The sequence below is a fragment of the Lutjanus erythropterus genome, chromosome 16, assembly GCF_056507025.1.
Source record: "Lutjanus erythropterus isolate fLutEry1 chromosome 16, fLutEry1.hap2, whole genome shotgun sequence".
Classification (NCBI taxonomy): Eukaryota; Metazoa; Chordata; class Actinopteri; order Lutjaniformes; family Lutjanidae; genus Lutjanus; species Lutjanus erythropterus.
Window position 1 is genome coordinate 11,371,486 of NC_139332.1, and position 25,963 is coordinate 11,397,448.

A 25,963-nucleotide genomic window follows, 5' to 3' on the forward strand; every position below is an offset into this window, starting at 1 on the left:
GCTCTATGATCCATAGCTCATGGTTTGTGCTCCAACTCTACTTATGCTGGTTAAACAGTGCATAACCTGGGCACAAAGTAAGGTGCAAGGTGCAAAGGAGTTGTATTTATTCTCTTAATTAATCAGGTGCGGTTGGCATAACCTGAATTGTACGCTGCACCATTTAAATAACAATGTGCCAGGTGGTCCTTCATGGCATTGCTGCACAGCTAGGTGAGCAGGAGAACTCTGCTTTCTTTATCAATATAGCAGAACTGAGGAATTTACTGCTTCAGCTGACAACATCACTGACTGGACATTGATGCGAAAAGTGTGGAATTTTCCCTTTAACACTTTATGACAATTTTCGCCAACGTTAGAATACAGCCTCTCAGAGCTGCTTACATGGTTGTAATGTTTGTTGTTCCCTTTGTATAAGTTATTACTAGTTTGCCCACAGGCTGGGTGCATCATTCACTGGGGATGATATGTTTGCTGCTTTGCTTATGGCTGCTTGTAATTTTTCGTGCTGTGGGACAGAAGCTCATTCTGTTGCTTTCACCTCCCTCTGGATAAGACCAACACTCAGTTATTATCTGTAAATATAAAGCCAATAGTTCCTAAAGATGACCTTCAGTTCTGTGTACAGTGTTTATCATAATCAGATGCATGCATGCTCAGCCTTAGCTTACAGACACTCTCTGTCTAGTTAGCGTGCTAAAAGCAACCTTTGTGGGTTTGACACATTGAAGTGGCACGGCCATTTTCACACTTCACAGAGCATCACATGTAGCATGGCAAGAGGGAAGAGAGCGGAGCCTGTCGTGGCAGAACAGGAGTCGAAATGAAAGGCAGAGAGAAATGAAAGCTGGGAGGAGGAGAGGAATATTGGGATTTTGGTTTGTCTGATCTTATTTTACTCCCACCGACCGACACACACACACTCACTCACACACACACACTCACTCACACACACACACACACACACACACACACACACAGAGACAGACGCTGTCGCTCTCAAACTTTCACTCATTACCAGCCCCTCACCCCCACCCCCCTCATTTGAAGTACCAATCTCTCTTCCTCCCACACTCTCTCTGTCTCCTGAGGTTTTTTCCTTCCTGACTTTGTTTCTTCTTCCTCTTCCTCCCCGTCCTTCCTCCCCTCTGTGTGTGTATGTGTTTTTCTTGCGTGTCTTTTTATCTCGTCACCGGCTGCTGGATGGCATTTTATTCTCTTTTCCCTCCACACTCGGCTGCTCTTCTTGGTTTAGCACAGCTGTTACAACCCTCCTCACTCACTCACTAACTCTCGTTCGGCTTTTCTCACACACACACACACACACACACACATGCTGACAAATACACAGTTCTTCTTCCTCTCTTCTCTTCTGCCAACTTCACACTGTTTCTCTCTTATGTAAATGTCTGAGACTCTTCTTTTTTCTGTACCTTGCAAACACACACTCACAGTCGTGTTTCCATCACTTCAGAGGACATTGCATTTGCACATATTCATTTCCTGGAGATGTACCTTAACCCTACACATAACAACTACTTGCCTGACTCTAAATCTTACCCTAACCCTAACCTTACCCTAACCATACCCAAATTGACTACTTGCCTAACCCTAACTTTAACTCTAACCTTAACCTAGCCCAACCTAAACTTAACCTAACCATAAGCCATGTCTTCACACTAAAGTTTAATAATTTCTGTTATGGGGAGTCGCCTGCCTTATGGAGACTTGCATTACGTCCCTATAGGACAGGTGAGTCCCCACAATATGAGTGTGTAAACAGATTTATGTCCCCACAACATGAGTAATACATGTACACACACACACACAGTCTTGAGTCATATACCAGTTCTCTCCACATTAGCTAATCTCACACATCACCATTCTCACATTTCCACTTGCTCTGAAAGGTACAGCACACACACAAACACTTTTACCCACAAGCTCTCCCCACCACACACATTAGTGCACACCCTCTCTCCTCTCGCTCTCTTCTCTCCCTCCCAGTTACACACATTCTCTCTCTCCCTCAGTCCTCATCTGCACCTCAGCGGAGTAACATGTTGCCTCGCCGCAGCCACAGCACAGAGCGGTGAGCAGAGGCTGCCTGACCAAACATAAAGAGCAAACAAGAAGGAGAGGGGAAGTGAAGTCTCATCTCTGCTCTTGGCTGTCCGACCACCTTCTTTCAGAGGAAGAGGAGGAGGAGGTGGAGGAGAAAGAGGAAGGTTTTCACACTGTCCTGACTCAGTTTGTCGCCTCGAGCGGAGGGAGCGGCAGAGGATGCAACCGGAGGAGCTGAAAAGTTGGCTCTCCCTCACTCAGCTGTACATCCATCCCACACAGCTGACCAAACTTTTTTAAACTAAGAACAGGAGGAGGAGGTGGACAGGGAGAGAAAGCATCCCTCACTCCGGTCACTCCTGTGCACACGTGTTCGGTCAGTCAGAAAGCAGAATCCGTCCTTCCAGAGGCAGCTACCCATGTGGCAGGAAGCTCTGTGGACCCGGGGACGCTACCTGCTGGAGAAGAGCGATGGCGGCGAAGGTGCTGAGGGGCCCGAGAGCCTGGGGGACGGGTTCCCAGGGTTCCAGGGTGAGGTGTGCGTGGAGGGCGAGAAGCCCCAGGACTGGCTGTACGAGTCCTACTACAGAATGAGCCAGCAGCATCCGCTGATCGTGTTCCTGCTGCTGATTGTCATGGGAACCTGCCTCGCGCTGCTGGCGGTGTTCTTCGCTTCAGGACTGGTGAGTGAGTGTGTGTGTGTGTGTGTGTGTGTTTGTGTGCAGAGGTCAGTGTTAAGACAGGTCTTTAGAGACAAAGGTAAGTTTATCCATCCAGACAGAAGTGGACTGGTGTTGATCTAAAATATTAAGGTGGCATCAGTACCAATAAACAGGACATTTTATGAACTTTATCACAATAGTAACAAACTATTTTTTCAAATTTTGTCACGTTTTGGTCTCTTGTTGTCCCTAAGATCAAATCACTTCTTCAAGGTTTTTAGAATAAACATAGGAAGAACCAGGCAGTTAAACGAATATTTGGACATTTTGGGAAAATAGCTTTCTTGCAGAGTAAGAGATGAATACTCTTAAATCTATTTAATCATTATGAAGCTGTAGCCGGCAGACAGTTTGCTTACCATAAAGACTGGAGACGGGGGGGGCAGCTAAAATATATACATATTGAGCAAAATTTGGAAGATTAACTACTATATTTCCTGCATACTGGTGATTTTTTTTATTATGCACCTATTTGTGCCTTTTCTGCATCAAGTTACAGTCTTACACAATAATGCAGTAAGGCTGTTAGGCAAGCAGTTTATCAAAATAAAAGTCCTCTGCTACAGTAATGTTTTTATTGGGGGTGACAAATGTCATAAACATTGAGGGGGACCTATTCTCTCCATGTCCCCTGAAATCTATGTATAATCAATGTATAGACTCATATAAGAATAACTCTAAATCATCACTTAAGACCCAATAGAGGTCTGTTGTGGTGTCTGTGTCTGCAGAGAACCCGCCCTCTGCCTGGGCTTTCACCCCCAAAACCACCCTTCTTTCTTTCCTCATTCCACTCATGCTTTACTCTAGTAGATAAGCAAAATTGCAGTCATAGTGCAAGACCAGAGCTAAATTCCTTTTTTATAATGAACTATACCAATCAAAAAATTGAGGTGCCTTTCAAAAAACTCAGAAAAACTGCCTCAGTCTGTTTTAAATGCAGTGCAAAGCTGCGCAATTCATTAAAAGATCCTGCACGGCTACAAGCTGTATATTCCATCAGTCAGAGACCTTCTTGATAGAACCACAGATGAGTGTTGGAATAAAAGAAGAGTTTCGGTTTTAGCATGAGACTGAATGAGACAGGGAGGCCCATGTGCATGTGTATGAATATGTGTGACAACATAAGAGGCTGTGAAGCGGCACTTTAAATTGCAACGCCGGCTTTGCAGAGTGGATCAAGAGCGGGATGAGAGTTTAGTTCGCAGCTGTGTGGGTGTTGGTGCTTTTGTCAAGCGAAAAGTGTTGTTTTGGCCACAAACACTCAACCACAAACACAAGCTATTGTTTCTCAAGTGCTGCTTTTGTGTTTTTATGAAATAGCCGTACAAAAGGAAGCCCACTCATTGCTGTGGTTGTTGTTGTCTCAAAATGATTGTTTTGCTGCTATATGTTCCGCACGATCTGCATACTTGCCACGCTTTTCTCTCTGAGTGCGTCATGCGCTCGCAAAGTAGCACAGAGGGGTGAAGGGTGAAACAGGAGGACTTCACTGACCCCTCAGTGTGTTGGGAAGTCAGAAAATTAGTTTCTTTAGGCTTTTGGAGGAATTTATTAACTTTTTATATGTATTTTTACTACTGGAGATGTTGGCAAAATGTGGTGTCCAAAAGTAACAAATATCTCCATGTTTCATATTTAAAGCAAAACAAAACAGACAGAACAACGAATGAAACCTCCACCCAACCCTCACCTTAAGGAAATAATAAAAATGCTATGTCACATGGCTCCTCTGTTCACAGGTTATGGATTGACATCCATTAAGTCTCATGGGCGCCACCACTGGCCAGCACTCGTAACTGAGGATGTCTCGTTGTCCCAGGAACAACATAAACATCACTTGGGACACAAAGATATTGAATCTGAGACAATAGTGGGTCACCAGAGAAACTTATAATTACAGAAACATCTGACCAAATTTGGCATTATTTAGATAAACTGACCACATATTGGGAATCTAAATGGTTGCTCTCTTGCACGAGAAAATGGTATTATTCAGTGTTCAGTGTTATTCAGTGTTATTCAAGGTTGCCTTGTTATAATACCTGTGCCAAAATGTGGCACAGGTATCATATTAGTCATTGTCGATACTTGGGTGGATCGTTGTCCTGCAGGTGGTCCTTGAGAGGTCATAGAAAAAAGCTACATAAAAAGTTTTCAAGTTCCCATTTTATAAGTTAGAAAAACATTTAGGATTAATTAAAAAACATCAGAACTAATAAAATAAAGACATGGGATTGAAATTACACATTATTCTTAATTTATCTGACCTAATTTAGGTGTTGCACTGTATTTGGTGACCTGTCATATTAACACTGGAACATATCTTATATCTCATCTTTGGTACAATTAAACTCATGTGTTGGTCAGAGTTGTGATATAAGGTTTGGGTGGACTGCAGAGGATTTTCTCATTTTAAATTGGGCCATGGTCTTGTTAAGTTTGGGAATGGCTGGTCTAAATAATAATCAAAATAAATAGCTCAATAAAATGTATACAATCGTGTACAACCTATTGTACTTGTCTCAGGACAGGTTTAATGAACAGCAGTTTCAGAATTTAAAAAAAAGGAACTAACAGTTGGGACAATTTGTAGCGACTGGCATCAGAAATGCATCACCGCCCACCTGTCAAAGAGTTCATTCATGTTTCCCACAGTAACACCCACAATGATCCAAAAATCCAGTCACAACTGTCAAAATCAACCGCGCAGACCATTAAACAATCATATATAGCATGAATGAATGAATGAATGACAAATTCAGCATAATTTGGGTAAAATTAAAGCACATAAATAGTGACTAGTCCTCACTCCAAAGGGAATACAGTCAAGTTTGAAAAATAAGACAAGAAAGGCTGCCACTTTGAGTAAAAAGGTTCTTTTGATCCTCTCACTCTTTTCTGGGGTTAAATATGACATTATATCTTGGAGGCATCTAATTATCGCTCACTACAGATACTGGGGGGGCGTGACCCCCTCGTCCCCTGCTTGCTTGCTGGAGGCTGTCACTGAAGTCCAGTTACATTCAATTGAACTCCATAACAGGGTCGTTCACTGGAGAACCTCCACCTAAATCGATCCCTTTCCTTCTATTTAAGACAGATCAATAGATCTTATTGCCCAGGCCGGTAGATAGAATTCTCCAGGTTCCTCTCTTCTTCTGTAGACTTGTGTGTTCACAGGTTAGATTACAATCTCCCCTAATAATTTCCCATCAATCATGTTGCCAATTGAAAACATTCTTTCTTTTTTTTCCCCCGATTTGTTCATATTAAATGACCAACCGGTCTATAGTTACGGAGTGGTTGTTCAGTGAGGCGTGTGTATTTATTACTGCTGGACGAAGAAGAATGGCAGGAATAAATAGAGGGTAGGGAGCTTGGGGCCTGGGTCGGCGGGCGGTGGAGGGAGGGGAGGATGTTGTTGTAAGTGCTCTGGCTTTATCAGTGAGCCGGCAGAACCCCGACCAAAGCAGAGCTAATGCTCCCAAAATTACTGCACACTTTTATCTTTCTCCTCAGATCAGGGCTGGAGTGGATGAATGTGGTGTTTTAAGACTCCTCCACCCATACTGTACAATATGTGTGTGTGTGTGTGTGTGTGTGTGTGTGTGTGTGTGTTGGTATGTACATGTGCACGCTTGTATGCATGCTCATTTTGTGACTCTGTGTGTGTGTGTTGTTTGGGTGTGTTTGTGTGAGGAAGTCTCTCATTTCCTTCTTAGGCTTATCTGCAATTTTTAGAGAATATGATTCTCCTTATTCTTTTTCTTGTTGGCTTGAAGTTATATTGATTGGAAAGTGTGTTAGTCTTAGTATGTGAGTGTGTGCGTGCATGTGTGTGTGTGTGTGTGTGTGTGTGTCTGTGTGTGTGTGTGTGTGTGTGTGTGTGTGTGTGTGTGTGCGTGCATGTGATTTTTCATGCCCTTAATGTCTGCACAGAACCAGCAATTATATGGCAGTATATTAACCTGATGGTCTGTTTGACAGTTTAATAGAGATCAATATTATATCTGGTAATGGAAAATTGGAAATCTTTAAATTTGACACAAAAAGCCTCCATTATTTTTACGTTTCACATCATTGATTACATCAGTACATGTTCATTTATTGACTTCAGCGTTCCTTTCCATTCTTGTTTTTTTCAGCTGATAATTTGCAACCCATTTTAGTCTTTGCATACAAAGCATTTGTTGATATTATATTAATAGCATCTTGTTCTGTTCCGCCTTGCGACAGTTTGATAGATGCAGGCCAGTGAGAGCAGGGTGTTTTTGTAATGATGGATTGCCAATCCATTAGTTAGGGGCAGGAAGGTGAATGAATGAGGTGAAACAGATGTTGTGACATCACTGACTTAGGTGTGGTAACAGCCGCAACACCACAAACCACTAATTTTCTTCACACGGATTTGTTTTTTTATACAAAAAAGGTTTAGTTACTTTAGTATGTGCCATGAACAAGCTAACCAACAAGTCCCGCAAATTAAGTGACAAAATATTTTGTTTGTCCATTTCTTCCAGACACACAGAAGCCTTTCATGATTGGATTCCCCTTTCTCTGTGCCTCCCAAAACCATTAAAAATCAATGTTATTAATGTTTTTTAATGTTACAACAGTGTGGTTCAGATTTGGGGTAACAGGCAGAGGTGCCTGTTGGCAAAAATCTAGTGATACAATACATAGTACAATAGACTGGTTACAGTTCAATATATTGTGATATATTGTGATACTGTAAGCAAGTTGATATATTTTAATAATTTGAGGAGAATTGTCAGAGTATAAAGCACACACCACCATATACATAAAATGATATGCGGAAAGTTAAAAAGTTATTTTTTTATGCAGTCAGAATAGTGAAGATTAGATTAATCAATCGATTAATTATGTTAATAATTTAACCGTTTAGAAATATATTAATCAATAATTTTTTGATAACAGAATTGGTAGTAATTCCATCTCATTTGATTGTTTTGTTTGGTGGAGGCATTTGTTGAATAAAGACACTTAAAATGAGGGAAAATGAGAGGAAATGTATCTTTTGTGTATTATTAATAAATAATGATTAATAGATCATTAACATTTTCAACTATCGGTTCAGGAGGATGCACAAAATTTGCAGCCCTATTGAAGATAGACAACAGCACTATTATCTAGAGGTAGGGGGATTAAACAACAATGAACCACTGTATCATGATATCACGATACATTGTAGAAAGAAAAAACAAAACAAAAAAGAAAAAGAAAAAGAAGAAGAAGAAGAAGAAGAAGAAAAATAAGTAAGCAGAGTTCTTTTTTAAGTTTGTTTAAGTTTGTGTGTGTTTCAGGTGACTTTTGTTATTTTTCTCATATCATAATTATCATATTTTCATAATTACGACAGTCCTAGAGGGCGTTGTTACTTGGTTGTAAACATATGTCATTTTTGGGTTCTTGCCAAAACATTTGATGCTGCCATTAGGAGGACAATCTCAGACTAAACTGACTTTGATGTGTAAAATAGAGTGGAGTGTCCCTTTAAGGTTGCTAGATTATTTTAAAGTGCCACATGATTGTGATTTGAAATACATGACCAATTCCATTTGCCTTGCTTCAAGTCTTCCGATTTCCATGAAATTCTTCCTATTGATAATTCTAACCGTTAATACGCACTTCTCCAGTTTCACCAATGGCCATATTAGTCTTTCCTGTCTCCATATGTATGTTATTATTCAGCTGGATCTTTGCTTGTATGAATGCATTTCAAACTGGTTCGATTCACGCAGCCCTTCTGTGTCACTGTTGTGCCCTCTGGCATCTTTTTGTCTGATTATGAAATGACCATTTCTTCATCTTGCACTGGTGAAGTTCTCCCCTGGGGTGCTGTGATGAATGGATATGAGGTCACGCAGTTGAAGTAACAGAATCTCTCAATATCATTACTTCAGTTTGTGCCATGAACACGCAAACTAGTGCTATAAACAAACCATTAAGACCATAACTTCATCTATCCCCAATAAAAAACTTTGATCTCCTTCAGTGATATCCTATTAGTTTACACTTTTTGAGTGTTATTTCTCAGAACATCAACACATCATCTTTCACCTTTCATCTTCTTTTTTAGGACTGTACTTCCATTTGGTTGAGGAACTCAGAAGAGACAAATTAAACAAAGAAAGGGTCAAAATTTAAGTCATACAGGCCAAGATATTCTTTTTTGTCCGTGGTACTGGTTAAGCTCCAAAAAGGCTGCCTTCTACACTTTCAATAATGCAAATCATTTCCATCTTTTAATTTTAAAGTGCTTAATTGGTGAACAGCTATGTCTTTTGAATGATTTCCACATCTCAAGATGAGATAATCTTGATGACTTCATTGAGGGTTATTTTCTCAAACTTTAGAAATCTAACCCTAACCGTATTAACCTGATGTGTCAGATGGTTTGTTATACAGACCTATCTGAGACGTTGTCCTCGGAAACTTTTTGGAAAAGGGCACGCACTTTCAAAAAAATATAATAGGCTAACTTCAACCAGTCACATCAGTGAACAATCTGATACTAACCAGGAGTAGAATGAAAATATATTTTCCATTGAGAAAAGCCTTAAGCTTAAGCCTCGTCTTTCAATGAAGAAATACTCTCCAGTTCTCATATAAGTGATGCTATAGCTGCAGCTATGCTAACCTCTTTAAGAGCTGCCATTGTTGTTATCGTTCCTTGCTGTTGTCATGTCTAAACCATGTCCAGAGCTGCCAGGAGTTCCTTATAGAACGCTGATAAATCTGAACCACTGTGGTTCAGCCACAAGCACTTGGAACTATTGATAGACTACCCACTTGTTGCCCATGTTATCATTTTCCATGGCCTGTTATTTTAAAATCTGGGTTTATATGACTGTGTTTCAAACTGGTTCCATCAATTCAGCAGCTCTGTGCCACTGCTGTGCCCTCTGGCATCTTTTTGTCTGGTTTTGTTCACACTGCGATGAACTGATGAAAGATCATCACACAGTTTACGTAACAAAGTCTCTCAAGATCTCTTAAATCAAAAGAATCACAATACACGATAAACAAGTGTTTGAAAAAATTATCAATCAAGCCGTTCTCATCAAAATAATGACATCTTTGTCACAACCCCCTGTGTCTCATACTGATGAGAAACCACTTAGTATCTGTCTGACACGCTGCCAGGAAGCCTTTTCCACATGCAATTAATGTTGGGAGACAGTTTGGTTAGGTTTAGGAAAAGATTATGGTTTGAGTTACAACAAGTAAGTTGCATTACACTGCATTACTTAAGTAAAGTCTAGTAAATTTATGTAACTTTTGGTTTAAAAGGCAACACAAACCCCAGTCTGCTGCCTGACAGTCCTGTGTTAGTTTGACCCTTCCATACACCCACCTCCTCTATACATGGACTTTCTTGCTCTTATACTACATCACCTGCTGCAGACTGGTTTACACTGAAGTTACTTGAAAGCTGAATGTGTCTTCTACAGACAGATCCTAACGGGTACTTTGTGCGTTTGTGTGTAAGACACCAAGGGGTGTGACATATCGTTGGTATTTGACAACCTGAGAATGACAACAAACTGTTTGCATTGAAATGTGTTGGGTATAAATCCAAACCAAGTTGTATCAAATTTTTACTTTTGTGACAATTCTGTTAAAGTGAGACTTCTTATAAGCTATGTATTATGCTTTAAAGTAGTTTTAATAATTTATATTGTAATGTTTTGGGTCAAGTGCTGGATGCTTTGCAACCTTTGACCCGTTTTAGCAGAGTGTGCTAACGTTCATCTGCAGTGCAAATGGAGCGCTCGAGGAAAGGTTTGTTGATTATTGATGATTTTCACAACCAGGCTGAGAGCAGATTGAAGAAATCTGTCACAAGTGCTGCTTCATCAGGCAGGATAAATATTAAACAGGCACCAAAACATGGAAAGTGCATACCCTATCATGATTTCAACACAAGCTCCCCCTTCTCCCCACTTTCTGACATAATGTATTTGATGTGTTCGTCATTTCTGAATAATTACATTAATGCATCTGTATGTCTCCTTCTGCTGCTTGCTGCTGCTGCTATGTCTCCCCGTTCCCCCCTTTTTTCCTCCCAGTATAATAGCTGGATAAGCCAGACTGGGCTAAAAAAGGAAATAATTGTTCTGGGTGACAATGCAGTATATTATGGCAGGCAGGCACAGCTCCCTCCCTCTATGCCATGTCGAGGGAAATGGCTTTAAATGGTTTCAAAAGGGTTTTAACAGGATTAGATGTCCTACAGTCAGAAATGTGCAAAGTGCAAATGCTTCTTTTTTTTGGTCACACTATTTACAGTACACTAGTAAGATGTAACAAGCTGTACTTTGAACTTTCAAATAAGACAAAAAATAAAATTATATGTCCTTTATTAGACAGTTATGTCCTAATTAGATGCCATACTTGTAACTGTACACTAATAAGATATAACAAGCTGTACTTTGTATCAAATCAGACAAAAACTAGAAATAAAATGTTCTTTATTTGCCAGTATTAGATTGTATTAATATTAGATTTTACTAGAGGGTAATTAGGGACACATTAAAACAGAGCTGTACTATAAACATAAGTGTATTATTTCCTGTTGTTTCACCCTTATTAGACTTTATTAGAGCGTAATCAGGGACACATTGCAACTGTAAACTTAAGTATATTGTTTCCTATTCTTAGAACCTTTTTAGGCTGTCTTAAAGGGTAATTAGTAACACACTGTACCACAACTGCACTGTAAACCAGTGTATTATTTCTCACTGTTAGACCCTTATTAGACGCGAGTAACTAAGGACACAACAGAACTGTACTGTAAACTTAACAGAACTGTACTATAAACTAAAATGTATTCCACTGTTAGACTCTTATTAGACTTTATTAGAGGGTAATTAAGGAGACATTACAACAGAATTGTACTGTAAACTAAAGTGGATCACATAAAAAAGTGTGTCCCCATTTAGAAATGATATGTGAGGTAAATCTACTAAGTAAAGGCCAAAATTATAGAGGTAGAGGAATATCTTATTTATTTTGTCAGTTTAATAATGAACATATTTCTAGTTTTTGTCTAACTTAATACAAACTACAAATTGTTATGTCTTACTAGTGTATTGTAAAATAAAGTGCAACCCCCTATTCTTACCACAAATATGTGAAAACACTGAAGTGGTGAGAGGGTGGCTTCCTCCCTCTGTGTGCATGGTGGTGAGCGAGCACTGAACGGTTTGTGAACATGATGCCAAAAGACAGGTCTTTGTCACCCAGATGTCCACTCAGGTATCCCTCCTGTTTTTGGAGTTTGCAGTCTTGCTTACTTCCTCATTGGGATTCAGTTTGCGCTCCAGGCTGACTGTATAGCCGGCATGGCGTCAGCAACCGGATCCCATGGGATCCCTTCTCCAGACCCTGACTCACACCACCTCTGCTACACCATGCTGCTGCCGCTGCTACACTAATACACGGCACAAAAGCTCTCTTCCTGCATTTGCTCTGACCAAAAAGCTTCTGCTTGAGTCAATAAACTGTCAAATCAGCCACAAATTCAAGGTTGAGCCCGTGGCATCTTTTTTTATTCTGTTACGTAAAAGCTGCTCCACAGAATCAAACACATTTCTATGCCCACACCGATGTTCATTTCACTGTAAAATCTGTGACATCTAATCACACAGTGGCTTACTAATTTAGCATTTGCAGCTGCTGGACCTGTCAGTGCAATCATGACTTTGGAATAACTTAATATGGTTTACGTGGGTGTCAGGCAGGATGAGGTCTGTGAGAGCGGTGCGCTCAGTGTGTGGAAGCTCTCAGTCGAGCTCTCCTTGAGCCAGTGATGGTGATTTTTGCTGCTTTTCCATAATTTACACAGCCTGAAGAGGGCAAAAGGACATAGAGAGATTTTTTATTCTCACCCTGACTGCATTTGTGTGTGCTGGGATCTTTGCATAGTAAAGTACTTTGTCAGTCAAAATCAGAAGAGGTTCTCTGGCTGCAGAATGTACAGCTAGAAATATGCTGAGGACACACACACCTGCAGAGGTTATGGACAGGTCAAAGGGAGTAAAGTGCTCAGCAAGAAGACATTAAAGGGAACTGAAAGGTGCTGCCCTCACTGCCTGTTAACACCAATAATTTATGACAAAGACACAGATGAGTCTAACCCAACGAATCTTACCAGATAACGGCATAAAGTTTAGTTCATAATGTCTCTATATAGATTAGATTTCATTATGAACTATCCATCCTACCATGAAAGTTTGGTAAGAATATTAGTGAAGTGATTGTGAGAATGATGGAAATATGCTTTGGGCTGCAAAAAAGTTTTAAGGAGTCATTTTCATCTGATATGAAATCATTTTTCTTGAAACAAATGAAAAATTCTGACAGCTATGTGTGATCATTTGCACTTGATTTTGGCTGTATCAAAGGAACAGGAATATCTTCGCGAGGCCGAGTAAGGCAGAAAATGACATCCACATATGAGAAAATCCTCGAAAGAAGCTGAGCTCCGCCTTGTAAGGAGATTTCTTCTATTTTTTTAAACACAACTGACCAGTCAGGACGGACAGTTTTTGTTGTGTTCGTCCTCCTGAACTGTAAACATGACAAATTCAGAGTGAGGAAGAGGCTGTAAAGGATGAGGAGGTGGGTGAGGGAGGTCTGGTCACACAAAGTCAAAGAGAGAAATCATGTGCGTGAATGTGTGTGTGTGTGTGTGTGTGTGAGTGTTGACGGCGTCTAACTGCTGACTTTGACAGTGTGAGCGCAGAAGTGATGCAGTGGCACATTCTCTGGGCTCAGACTGTCTGTCTGCCAATCTGTGTGCCGTCTGTTCATCCCTTTCTGTGTATTGTGTGTGTGTGTGTGCACCTCTATCCTTATGTGGACTGAATGTCCCCACTATGACACAAATTGGGAGAATTCTCTTAAAGAAATGTGTTGTTTTTGTTACTTTGACCTTGTTTGGTAGGTTTAAAGAAGAAATATGTAATATAGTTACTATACTAAAACATAAAATGACCATGATATGTCATCAGAGACTGAGGTAAAATGCAACAAGCTGAAATACAGGCTGCTCCAACAACAGCAGCCAGCATGTTCTCCTTTGAAATTTCCATTCCGGTACGGATCGTCTGTTCCCTTTACTTCAAACTAAAATTAATGCTGAATGAGTGAGCATCTGTTTGTGAGTGCAAGAAATCATTAATAATCTTTTAGAAGGTGTAGATGTTTATGACAGTTAAACTGAGCAATATGTGAATGGAGTCTGGCACGCAGTAACTGAACTCCAACTCCAGTGTGTTTTTTTCAGAGCAGCAGGATTTTGCTTTCATTATAACAGACTTAGATTTACATTGACAGACAATTTACAGAGTTGTAAACAGCTGATCAACTTACTCACTTTATTTGCTTTTTATTGTCCAGTTATAATTATAATTATAATTATAATTATAATTATTACTCGCTTTCATCCATAGATCTTACATTAAACAGAAATTCAATATATTTAATATAATGTCTATGGCTCCAACTCACTATTTGAACTGCAGTGTTATGGTTAGGGTCTTTCATATTTCTCCTTTAAGGTTAAAGGAAAGTTTTGAGTTAAATTGTTCTGTAATAACTATTTAAAGTATATTCTGAACTCATCCATGTGTCTTTGGTAAATCAGCATGCTAACTCCATAGCATTTGCTGTTCTGAGGTCTAGCATTATGCAGTGTACATAGCTTCCCAGGGTTGGTAGAAGTTTCTCTCAGGAATACAAACTGTGTATGTGTGTGTGTGTGTGTGTGTGTGTGTGTGTGTGTGTGTGTGTGTGTGTGTGTGTGTGTGTGTGTGTGTGTGTGTGTGAGTGAGTGTGAGTGGCCTGCTGAATGGGATATACTGCAAATCAGTGTTTATGTTCAATTCCAACTGCCCTGAAACTGAATAAACCAATAACCCTCTGTCTCTCTCTCTCTGTCTCCAGAATACAGAGGACCACTTGACGTTCTTGATCACCGTTCCCACTGCTCTCTTCCTCTTCCTGTCCATCTTCATCCTCGTCTGCATCGAGTCGGTCTTCAAGCGGATGCTCCGCCTCTTCTCGCTCCTTATATGGGCCTGTTTGGTCACCATGGGTTACCTGTTCATGTTCTCAGGAGGGATACTAAGCCCCTGGGACCAGGTACATAAATGTGTGTTTGTTTTATGTGTGAGTGTGTGTGTGTCCGTGTGTGTGTGTGTGTGAGTTTCTAAAAGAACGTGCAGATACATCTCTGCTCCTGGTTATACTTCCTCTACAGTATATAGAACAGGATTTCTGGTTGTACATGTGTGGGAGTGCAATCAATGTAACTGACTGCTAACTAAGCTCCACCCCCCATAGTTACTGTTGCTATGCCTGTCAAGCTTTCTGTTCTTGCATGGAACATTATGCAGTTCACAATAATAACAGAATTATCATATGGCTTCTTGAGTTCAGACAGGGAGACAAAAGCAGCTTCTCATTTCTATAGAGCATCTCTTGATATCACTGTCTGACATTATAATTCATGCTAGCCACTTATATAAGCAGTAGCTACCTAGTTAACAGGGTGCAAAATTAATATTAAAATTTCTGTCCTCCGGCCAAATGTCTAGTGAATGTTCATGTTTTATTAGCCACTCAGTAGATTACCTTTTAGTTGGCTGCTCAGTGAAGAAAATCTGCCAGCCACTTGCATATTTTACCATACCATTTGACTGGTGTCTGGTGCTAATTATGTGGCTTGCTAGCTAATTAAGCAAATTTTAGCTGTCAGTACTGCTAACATTGTCTCCAGCTGACTGTTTAATGGTTTTATCTGACTCTTTTTGAAGTGAGAAACCTGTGAAAGGCTTCTCTTAAATGTTCACTGAATGGCTACAGATGCAGCCACCTCAAATTTCCAGTTCCTTCCTGGTAGACCCCTGGTCGGTCTGTGACGAGTCTCTGCTGTGACCTCGCAGAGATATTGGCTGTAATGAGATCCCCCAAGATGACTTAGGGAACACGGGGGGCAACTTGTAACAAACCTGTTGCAGTGCAGTTTGTAGAAACCAGTTTCAGTGGTCTATCTACCCACCAGGAGGAGCGGTGAGTGTGGAAGCTGAAGCAGTTTACTGTAATTCAACAAAGTTATTATTGTACTGTATCAGAAGTATATGTAGGTGTGGGAGTGTGCTTCCCACACAGAGCATATATAATGATTATCAGGCTACCAGATCATGAAATATCATAAATATTATGCTTCAAAAGAATTGCAATATGGCTGTGAACTGAATGATGTACATTAAGTAAAAACAGCATTGCAGCATTAGTCTGAGTATCTGACTTTATGTACAGTGAAACTGAGACGACTTATAATGTATATTGTTTTTGTGGCCTATATAAATGTAATTACGGTGTTGTTAGATTGCTGTTAGACCACCCCACCAGTTGGCCTGTTTACAGCATGCATGAAACCTGAGAGTAAACTATTTTATTAACCTCAGTGAAAATGTTGGTTTTCAAAGGCTAAATGACCACAAATATGGACCGAATCTGAAAATTTCGTTAGATAAAAACATCTTGTGATGTTACATAGATCTTTTTTTTTTTTTTTTTCACTTTTGGACTATACAATACTCTGTGCATAAAGTGCGATTGTCGCATGCAGCTTGACTTCACCTTATTAATCTGTCACTGTCTGACTAAACAGCCTCATGGAAGTGATATTTTTGACAGATTTTTTTCTGTTCACATTCACAGGCTGCTGCTGCCGTGACTCCAGCAGAAGGCTGGCACGGTGTGCGCCGTGGTGTTACTCCAACCTCAGCCTAATAAAGTCAGTGATTACTCAAAGTTTAAAAGCAAAGCTATAAAAAAAAGCTCTCACTCACTTGTGGTGTGCGAATTTTGATGGATTTTAAGGCCAAAATGCACTAAAGGTGTCTGACGCTCGCGTTTTTAAGTACGCCGATTATTCAAAATGGCATAACACACACCGAAAGCATCTTGACACACGTCAAACTGTCTTGACGCTCTTACTCTGGGCTCGTTTTGATTTTTGGAGTGTTAAAATGAGGACCAGAGCTTTTTTTTCTGCATCTGTAGTGTGTTTGAGGAGAATAAAATAGAATTAAAAATAAAACAGGTACAATAAAAAAGAAGAGAGAGAGAAAAAAATCAATGTCAGTTCAAGTGTATGCTATATTTTTATCGCTTGACCTCATCTGACAGGAAAACATGTTTATATAAGCCAAATATTGTTCTCTCCTAAGCAACCACACTCAACTGGCAAAATCAGTGATTTTATCTCACAGAACACAAAAGATTGCGGTCCATCGCTACCTTGATCATTTAGCTTGATTGTGTTATTGTTTGACTTCGTTGATTGAAATTGATTCACTGAAATCATACACTAACGAACAAACCAATCCAAGCAGTGGTAGTTCAGCAACTTCTGTGTTCGTCAAGGTGAAATGTCTGATTTTGCGAATGGAGTCTGGCCAAAGGATGCCTCATGACAAGTTTAAGTATAAATTAAATTGGGGTCATCTATTTTAGGTAACAGACTTACTATGGATAAGTACCTCATACTGTCCCACTTAAAATGATCTGGACTATCCCCTTAAAGCAGACAAACACATTATTTAATTGTTTACATTGCAGCTCTTGTATTTTTAGTTTTGAAGACAGCCACAAATAAGTAGTATAGCTTTTACTATTGTTTTGGGATGTGGAGAAATTCAAAGCTTTTGCAAGTCTGGCAAATGGTCAGTTTAAAGTACAAAGGTTATGACCCACAGGGCAGAGTGAAGCAACAATTCATCAAAATATGTGCAGGGACCAAACCAACCAGTGACCATTCCTGCAAAGAATCACAGCAGTATCAACTTTATATTTTATTATCACACTCCTATAAATCCTGGGGAGAGCTTTGACACATGCATGTCTATTCATGAGTGTTACTGTGATTGCATATCTGTGTTTGAGGTCAGTTTAGGTGTGCTTCTGTAGGTTTGTGTGTGTGTGTGTGTGTGTGTGTGTGTGTGTGTGCGTGTGTGTGTGTGGCTGTGTGCAAACGCTCAGGCACAAGCACAGAATTAATACCACATGTGACAGGTGTTAATGAGGCCTGATGAGAGCTGGAGGTGAGCAGATCAGGAGACAGACACATTAGTTTTCAGCGCCAGACTCCTTCTCTCTCTGTCTCAGGAATCCTATTTTCTCATGCTAGCGCCCTGTCTCCCCCTATTCATCAAATCCCATTTTCTCTCCCCAGCCTCTCCACCTGCCTCCTCCTCTCCTGTTAAGACCCCCCCTCTACCACCCTCCCACCATGCCCAAATTTCCTCTCTCCCTGCTTTTCACCCCCTTCGCTCCATTCCTCCTTCCTCTGGGGTGGAGATATTTTTACCATCAGCCACCTGTGAGAGCATAATCATTGTGCATTATTAATCGCTCTCTTCTCTTCCCTTGACTCTCCCACTTACACTCTATCTATCTATCTATCTATCTATCTATCTATCTATCTATCTATCTATCTATCTATCTATCTATCTATCTATCTATCTATCTATCTATCTATCTATCCTCTTACAAAATAAGGGTTCCAAAAGGGTTCTACCCAGAACTATTTGTGTCTGAACAAAGCTTTTTTTGAAGAAATGGTTTGTCAATAGTTCTTTGTAAGACTAAGGGGTTCCATTAAGTATCATTTTCATCCAAAGAACCCCTTTTTGGAAAAAGGAGCTCTTGCTGAAGTCCTTTAAGAACTCAAGGTTCTACTGTATATAGGTGTGTTCTAGATAAAAGCCTTGGAATATTGAAGGGCTCTTGGTAGAACCCCCTGGGTGTGTTTTGGATTGAATACCCTGAGAGGGTTCTGGGTAAAACCTTTTTCAGATGGTTTAAGGTAAACCCTTAAACTGGGTTCTAGGTAGAACTCCTCAAAGGTTCCAATGGGAACTTTTATAAAAGGTTCCACCAGGAACTATGAAAGGTTCTCTTATGGGGACAAGCTGAAGAACCCTTTATGGGTCTAGTCAGCACTTTGATGTCTATGAGTGTATCATCAAAAAAGAAATAAAGAAAGAAAAGAAAGAAAGAAAGCTTGTAGGGGAGCAGAAATCCGTTGAAAAGAGAACAGCTGGAATTGCAGCCCGCTCTCAGTGGGGTTGGATTGATTGTGATTACGGAGAGAACAGCATGTCTGATGGAGCACACAGAGCTAATAACAGCGAAGGCCTGAAAAGGAGAGAAAGAGAGAGAGACAGAAAAAGAGAGATAGAGAGAAACCGGTGCTCTGCTCAGTCATTCACTTTCAACCCCTCCGCTCCACCCAAACATGCTTGCCTGCTCTCTTTCTTCTTTTGCACACACACACAAAATATCTTGTCCACATACAGTAAAAGCTGTGTGTGCCACCATCTAGCTGCATTACCCTGTTAGTCTGGCCTTTATTCAATTTCTCTGAGGGCCACAGCTCTTTCCAGAAGGCAGATTGAACATGGCTGCCACACCTGGTACCCCATCAAGATGCAGTCACACTGACCTGTGCATGAATGCATGTTGGCACAAAAGACATGGGTGTGCTTACATCCAAAAACTTCAGCTGACTGTTAGACCCTTATTAGACTTTATTAGAAGTTAATTAGGGATATGCTACAACAAAACTGTACTGTAAAGTGGTTTGTTGTTGTTGTTGTTGTTATAATGTGTCCCAAATGATCCTATACTAAATATTCATAAGGGTCTAATAAACAGTCTACTACTGTATAATAAAGAATATATTATTTGGAGTTTTTGTCTAACTGGCATTGATATTGGTAAAGTATGGGTTGTTATGTCTTAACAGTGTACTTAAAAATGAAGCGCACATCCGTCAGCTCATAAATGCTAAAGTGAGCAAAGAGCAAAACATTTTTGATGTGGGTAATCAAGTGTGTGTGTGTGTGTCTGTGTGTGTTTGGAAGCAAGTGAGCGTGTGCTGCTTCTGTCTGAAACAGAGGAGAGGGTTGTGTGCTCAGAAGAAGAGAGAGAGAGAGAGAGAAAAAAAAAAGTCATTGAAGAAGCCGAAGAAGTGAGATGATGGCAGCAGCTCCCATCTGGAGGTGTTTGAGGGGGTATTAGGATTCAGGCCGGAGTGCTGTGGGGATGGAGTGTGTCTGGCTCGCCTGCGAGGCAGACAGAAGCAGGTGACGCACCTGAAATTGGACTGCCATTCTCCATTCCCACAGCAGACGTCACACACTCCAACTACCCTCCGTCCTTCGCTTTTTTTTTCTTTTTTCTTTTTTCTTTTTTCTTCAGAGTTGGGAGTTCGGGGTTAGCAGTTGAAGGTTATGGCAAAATGTACAAGACCTTCAAAACACCACATCTGCTCCGACGTCAGCATCCTTCCCTATGTTGGTTCCCCTGGCAACAGAAAATCTAAGCCTACACAAAACACCTCTCTCTGTGTCCTCTGTGTTCAGGTCTTCTTTCAGAAGAAACTCGGTCAACCAGACAATCACTTATATCCAGTGTTCTAGTCTTGTTATCTGTGAAACCTATGTTTTCGCTTGATAACACACACTACATGTCTGTTGAGAATATCTTTGCAATGGATCACTGAGTCCCCTGTCGCTGCAAATAATGCTTATGATATTGACGTAATAAACACTGTGAGTAGCATGTGAAAACCTTTTACAACTAGCACTGAATGCTAGCTGGGTGCAAAGGACTTAGAAGTGCAATATACTTTCTTCATACAGGTGCATGTGCTGACCTGGTCTCAATTACAAAAGAGCTACCTGCTTAAAGGTGTGTTTTGTAACTGAAGACAAGCTTGGCTGTAAGACAGTGGATAAACACCTCACTTCCTCTAAGTCCTTCACAATAAACGTCCTGTGATGCAGGAGAGAAACTAAAGTTCAAACCACAGAGATTCAGTTATAAGCTACAGAAGTACTGAGAGCTGGACACACAGAAGCTAAATCTGTTGCTGCTTGGAGGCGGGCTGGGCGTGCTTTTGCCCCTCTGCGGTGAGGGGCCCATCTCAGAGGCGACTCGGCACAGCCTGGTGCTTTAAAAGTGGTCAAACATTTGCTGGTTCCAGCTTCTTAAAGGGACAGTTCACCCCCAAATCAAAAGTAGATATTTTTCCTCTTACCTGTAGTGAAATTAATCCTCTAGACTGTTGCTTTCTAATAGAAAAGAAAGTATTTCAGTAGATTCTACTGCAGGATGAAAATAGTTCCTACATTAAACTGTTTGAGTAACCAGGTCATGATTTTTGGAAAGATACATTGTTTTTTAATTTTTTTTTTTTTTTTTTAAATTTAAGAATCACAAGTCGAGTGGCATTTAGCTCATTATATATAGCACTACAGGCCAGGTAAATGTAAACATTTGCTGCTTTTCTTTGTCATCTATGATATGAATGAAGAGTCTTTGAGTGTTGGACTGTTGTTTTGACAAATTCATCAACTTATAGATGTTACTTTATGCTCTGGGGAATTCTAACAAGCATTATTCACACTTTTTTGAGATTTTATAGAGTAATTAATTAATCTGTGATGAAAATAATCATTAGTCGCAGTCTTAACAATTACATTACACAATGGGGCCCAGGTTTGAGCAAAGATCAATTTCAGTCAAAGTTTATTTTTAGTAAATCTGATTCACTCCCAGCTGTCACTCTCTGTAGATTCCTGTTTGCAGACCGACTCTCTGAACCTGAAAGATGCAGGAAGTAAACAGGACAGGCAGGAAGGTCAGAGTTCATCTGGTGTCCCAGTTGAAACGGTGACCCACTCCCACTGGTGGCCACCATAACAGGAAGGGGTGGACAGACAGCAGGGGAAGTGGACAGGGATGAAGGCATCGATGGACAGCACAGTAGGAAACACACATGTAGCACACACACACGTCCACAGTCCGAGCAGATGGGAGGTCAGGGTAAAAGGCTTTGATGGAAACTTGGAAGAAGACGAGACTGATGACAGTGAACAGGCAGGAGATTCCATCTAAATGTTGTGCAGTAAAGCACTACACCGTCTTATTGAAATGAGCAGTCATTGTATTGTACTTCAGTATTTTTGTGATGCTGCGATGTGTTGTATTTTGTTTTCAAGGCAGGATTTAGGTCTTTGTGATGCTGAGTGAGCAGCCCACTCATCTCTAATAATTCATCATAAAATCAACAGTTTATGGTTGGATCTGTGGGCAGCCCACTTAACTCTCTTAACTCGATTCTGTATTAAAACAAAAAGCAGACAGAGTGATGATGCAAAACATAAATCTCTGGTGGGATTCGACTGCAGGCGTTTTTGTGATCTATATTTTAGTAGTTCTGTGGTAATTTTTGGCATCACTGCAGCACTTGCATGACCGTGCATCAGCCAAGAATAGACCCTTTTCACAGCAGCCATTTTGACGTGAAATAGTAGTAGACAGGTGTTACCAGTTATACAAACTAAGGTTTTGTTCCATTCAGGTCAAACAGAGTCAGAGCGCTGCTGTTGTGCATGTTGGCTCACTGGAAAGGCTTCATTGTATCAATAAAGTGTCAATATATTTATTGTCCACTATGATTGCAACTCTGTAAACCAGAAGCGTGATGGTTGTTGAAAGTTTTTTGCTTGCGTATTCCTCTCACACAGTGGCTAAATTATTTATTGCTCTCTGTTAAACAGGATTTATAGCCCCAAGAAAAGCTACAAAGTTGAAATAAATTTAGAAAGCTATCAGAACATATTTCAAAACATCAAGAGCTTTGAACAGATCCAAGGTGCATTCCAATACTATCAAACTATGTGATATGCTAGAAAAGGATTTAGTGTGTGCCAATACATTGTATATCAAATGCAATATGCCAGTAATGCCAGATGTCCTACTGCGTCCAGCCACACTTTGCAGTATGTAATCCATCACGCTTTTCTGGCTACTCTGACCCACAATCCTCTACAACAGAAGATACGGCACACCGACTGAGTGGCTGAGAGAGCACAAGCAGAGGACAGCTTATTAGCTGTATTTCCAAATGACATGCTTCTTCATTTTGCTTGAAATTTCACACCGCTGTGACCACTGTATTTACAAGAGGGTTCATGGCACAATGTGATGATCATGTCGTGACAGCTGACCCTTCTTAAGTCCACCCCTTTTTGCTCTGTGCTTCAATGACAGCTGAGCAAACGTGGTACCTTGGCCAACTTTCTCCTTTTTCTGTAAAAAGTGACATATAGTCACATCTTAAGTTAGCTTGTTCAATAGCTATTGCAATTGGCGGGAAGGGTGAATTGTATTCATACTACATGCAACAGTATGTACTAAAAAGTGTGTTTTGGAACACATCACTGGCTTCTTTTGGACAAATCTACTTGTTAACCTATCGACATTGTTTCCTGTTTCCAGGTGTCCTTCTTCCTGTTCATCGTGTTTGTTGTCTACACCATGTTGCCCTTATCCATGAGATGGGCCATTATCGCCAGCGCCATCACCTGCTCCTCACACACTGTCACCCTCAGTGTCTGTCTGGCCTCCAAGGTCACAGAACTGGAGCCTTTGGTCTGGCAGGTAAGACAGATAATTCTTCACGTTATCTCTCAAACTTATGAACACGCAGCTCAATACCACAAGACTGTTGAAATCTACAATTTACACAACTTTCTGCTGCTGATGACTCTGCTGTGAGCTTCTGAAGACACAGGGGGTTAGTTTTACAAAAACAAATAGGCTGTCCCATGCGTGATTAAAAATGATGAGGTGCAACATTTTAATCAAGGCTAGGTTGTAAAGCGGTGAATCTGTCCTGTATCGCTGTGACACAGCACATTCAGAAAAGCCTCCAGAGTCAAATGAACTGCCTTTTAATATACCCAAGGAACAGCTCTTAAAACACTGGTGCTAAATGAACGTACTCTCAATACAGTAACAAAGAAAGTCTCACCACTACAGAAAACTCATCATGCTTCTAAAAATACGCCAAACAATAAGAATCACAGATCAGGAACATGCCGGATAACACTCAGTAGAATTTATTTTGCATCACATGCACGTCTGAGGCTGACACACACACACACACACACACACACACACACACACACACACACACACAGACACACACACACACACACACACACACACACACACACACACACACACACAGAGTGACTCTTCCTTATCAACCACCAAAGTCAACACACTGATAACACTCAAACCACAATAGTCTCTTCCTCTCCCTCACACACATACACACAGTGGAAAAGCACACCAACAATAAAACATGCTTGAAGACGTTCATTTCCCTTGGATACAGCATCAAGGACAACCTATTGATATGCAAGGCCACATTTTAAAGAGCTCGAGGTTAACATAATGGTGCAAGAGCGCAGAGAGAGTGTGTGCTCTGGCCCACTTTTATGAGGTAATAATGCAGGCGTAAGTGGAAGCTGGTAGATAGTGAGAAAATTGCACCTTCATGCATATCTGGAACATATGTCACCTCCTGACATTATTTTAACGCCTAATTATTGTTGTGTATGTTGTGTGCATGTGGCGTACGTGGCAGATCTTAGCGAATGTGATCATCTTCACCTGTGGCAACCTGGCCGGGGCGTACCACAAACACCTGATGGACCTGGCTCTCAAGCAGACCTACCAAGACACCTGCAACTGCATCAAGTCGCCAATTAAACTTGAGTTTGAGAAGCACCAACAGGTACACACACACACACACAAAGATAGATTTGTGATTAAACTCAATGTCAGTTCTGGTCGTCAGATTGCTGTGGAAGAATGTGACAAGTGCTTTTATACCTTTAACTGTTGAGTAAAATGTTTCAGACTACAAATTCGAACAACAGTCCTTCTACTTTAGTTACAACTATACCAGACATAAATTTATCTCTGTATATTCTAAAAACTACTATTTTTAGCTCTAGGAATAGCAGTGAGTCAACATTCAGTCAACATCTCAGCAACTATTTCCATGACATTAACAACAGACATCAATGGTCAGAGTTTTCTTTAATGTTTTTGTCTGCTTACCTGACTTTTCATGGAGTGTCACAATTAAGTTGCATGTTTGGGTCTGGCAAACCTGCAAAAGTGTTAGCAAACTAACTAATCTTCATCAATCGTTAGCAATCTAGCATTGCATATAGTATTATCTAAGTAGCAAAAAATATTCCCTGGAGAGCAAAGTCAAGACCCGCCCTACTCTGACTCTGACTGGCTATTACTCATTGACTGTGTTGGTTTGGGTCATTTGGGTTGGGCAGATTCTGGGTAGGTTTAGGCACGAGGAGTGAGATTGGATGGGGTTATGGTAAGAATATCAGGGTAAGCCAGTCAGAGGCAGAGTAGGGTGGGTCATCATGTACAGGAAAAAGGAAAGGAGAAAGCTGACTAAAGCTCTACTGGGTACAGAGCTTTCTCAACTGTTATTGGAACACAGAACAAAAAGGGGTGGGTCTTAGAAAGGTTCACTTCTAATAGAGTTGATAATCCCCAACTTCTTATCCAGCATCATTGGATCAGAGTTTATTGTATTTCCAATACAAATCAGCAAAACTAATGGCACACCTAATTAGCACATGTTAGCATGCTAAGCTAATATGGTAAAATTATAAATAGTAGTAGTAAAGTATCGTGAGTATGTTTATTAAGTTTTTCCCAACAGTGGTTTCTGTCACTTTAGATAGTCCTAATCACGCAATGTTTGTTCAATAGTTAATTTTTCTCATCAAAGAACACCAGTACCAAGAAAACAACAAATTAATCATTTGATATAAAAACCATGTTTCACGTCATGCCTGACAGCTGAGCTCTACCCACAGCAGAGTCAGCCAGGGTCACGGGCATGACCTCGAAAATGCAGCTGATCAGACTGTGTAGATTCTGGCTCCAAAATGGCGTCACCAACTCAAGATGGCAGCGCTCGTATTTGGGATATTTCAGCTTCATTTTTGTACAGTGGAAGGCAATAGAGGCGTGACCTCGTACATCTTTATATACAGTCTATGACGCCTATCAGAGCAGCAAGCTCGGCTCTTCACCCCTCTTATTCTACTTTTCCTCTCGTAGACCCACACACTCTGGATAAGAGCCTGAGTGAAATTCAAACATGCTCTGCCTTATTGCCAAAATGTTTCACTTCTCAGTTTTGTCAGGGATGAGGAGTTGGTAAGTCGGTCATG

The 25,963-nt window shown here is 40.6% G+C and overlaps 1 protein-coding gene across 3 annotated transcripts in view; it reads left to right on the top strand.

Annotated features, from left to right (window-relative positions):
* Window positions 1–2,052: 2,052 nt before the first annotated feature.
* Window positions 2,053–25,963, top strand: part of adcy2b (adenylate cyclase 2b (brain)) — a 64,713-nt gene continuing 40,802 nt past the window's right edge. For all 3 annotated transcript variants that reach the window (XM_084738750.1, XM_084738751.1, XM_084738752.1), the window contains exons 1-4: window positions 2,053–2,747; window positions 14,763–14,960; window positions 23,178–23,339; window positions 24,334–24,483. In XM_084738750.1, coding sequence (XP_084594876.1) covers window positions 2,484–2,747; window positions 14,763–14,960; window positions 23,178–23,339; window positions 24,334–24,483 — 774 coding nt within the window. In that variant the 5' untranslated portion in view covers window positions 2,053–2,483. The remainder of the gene's footprint in view (window positions 2,748–14,762; window positions 14,961–23,177; window positions 23,340–24,333; window positions 24,484–25,963) is intronic.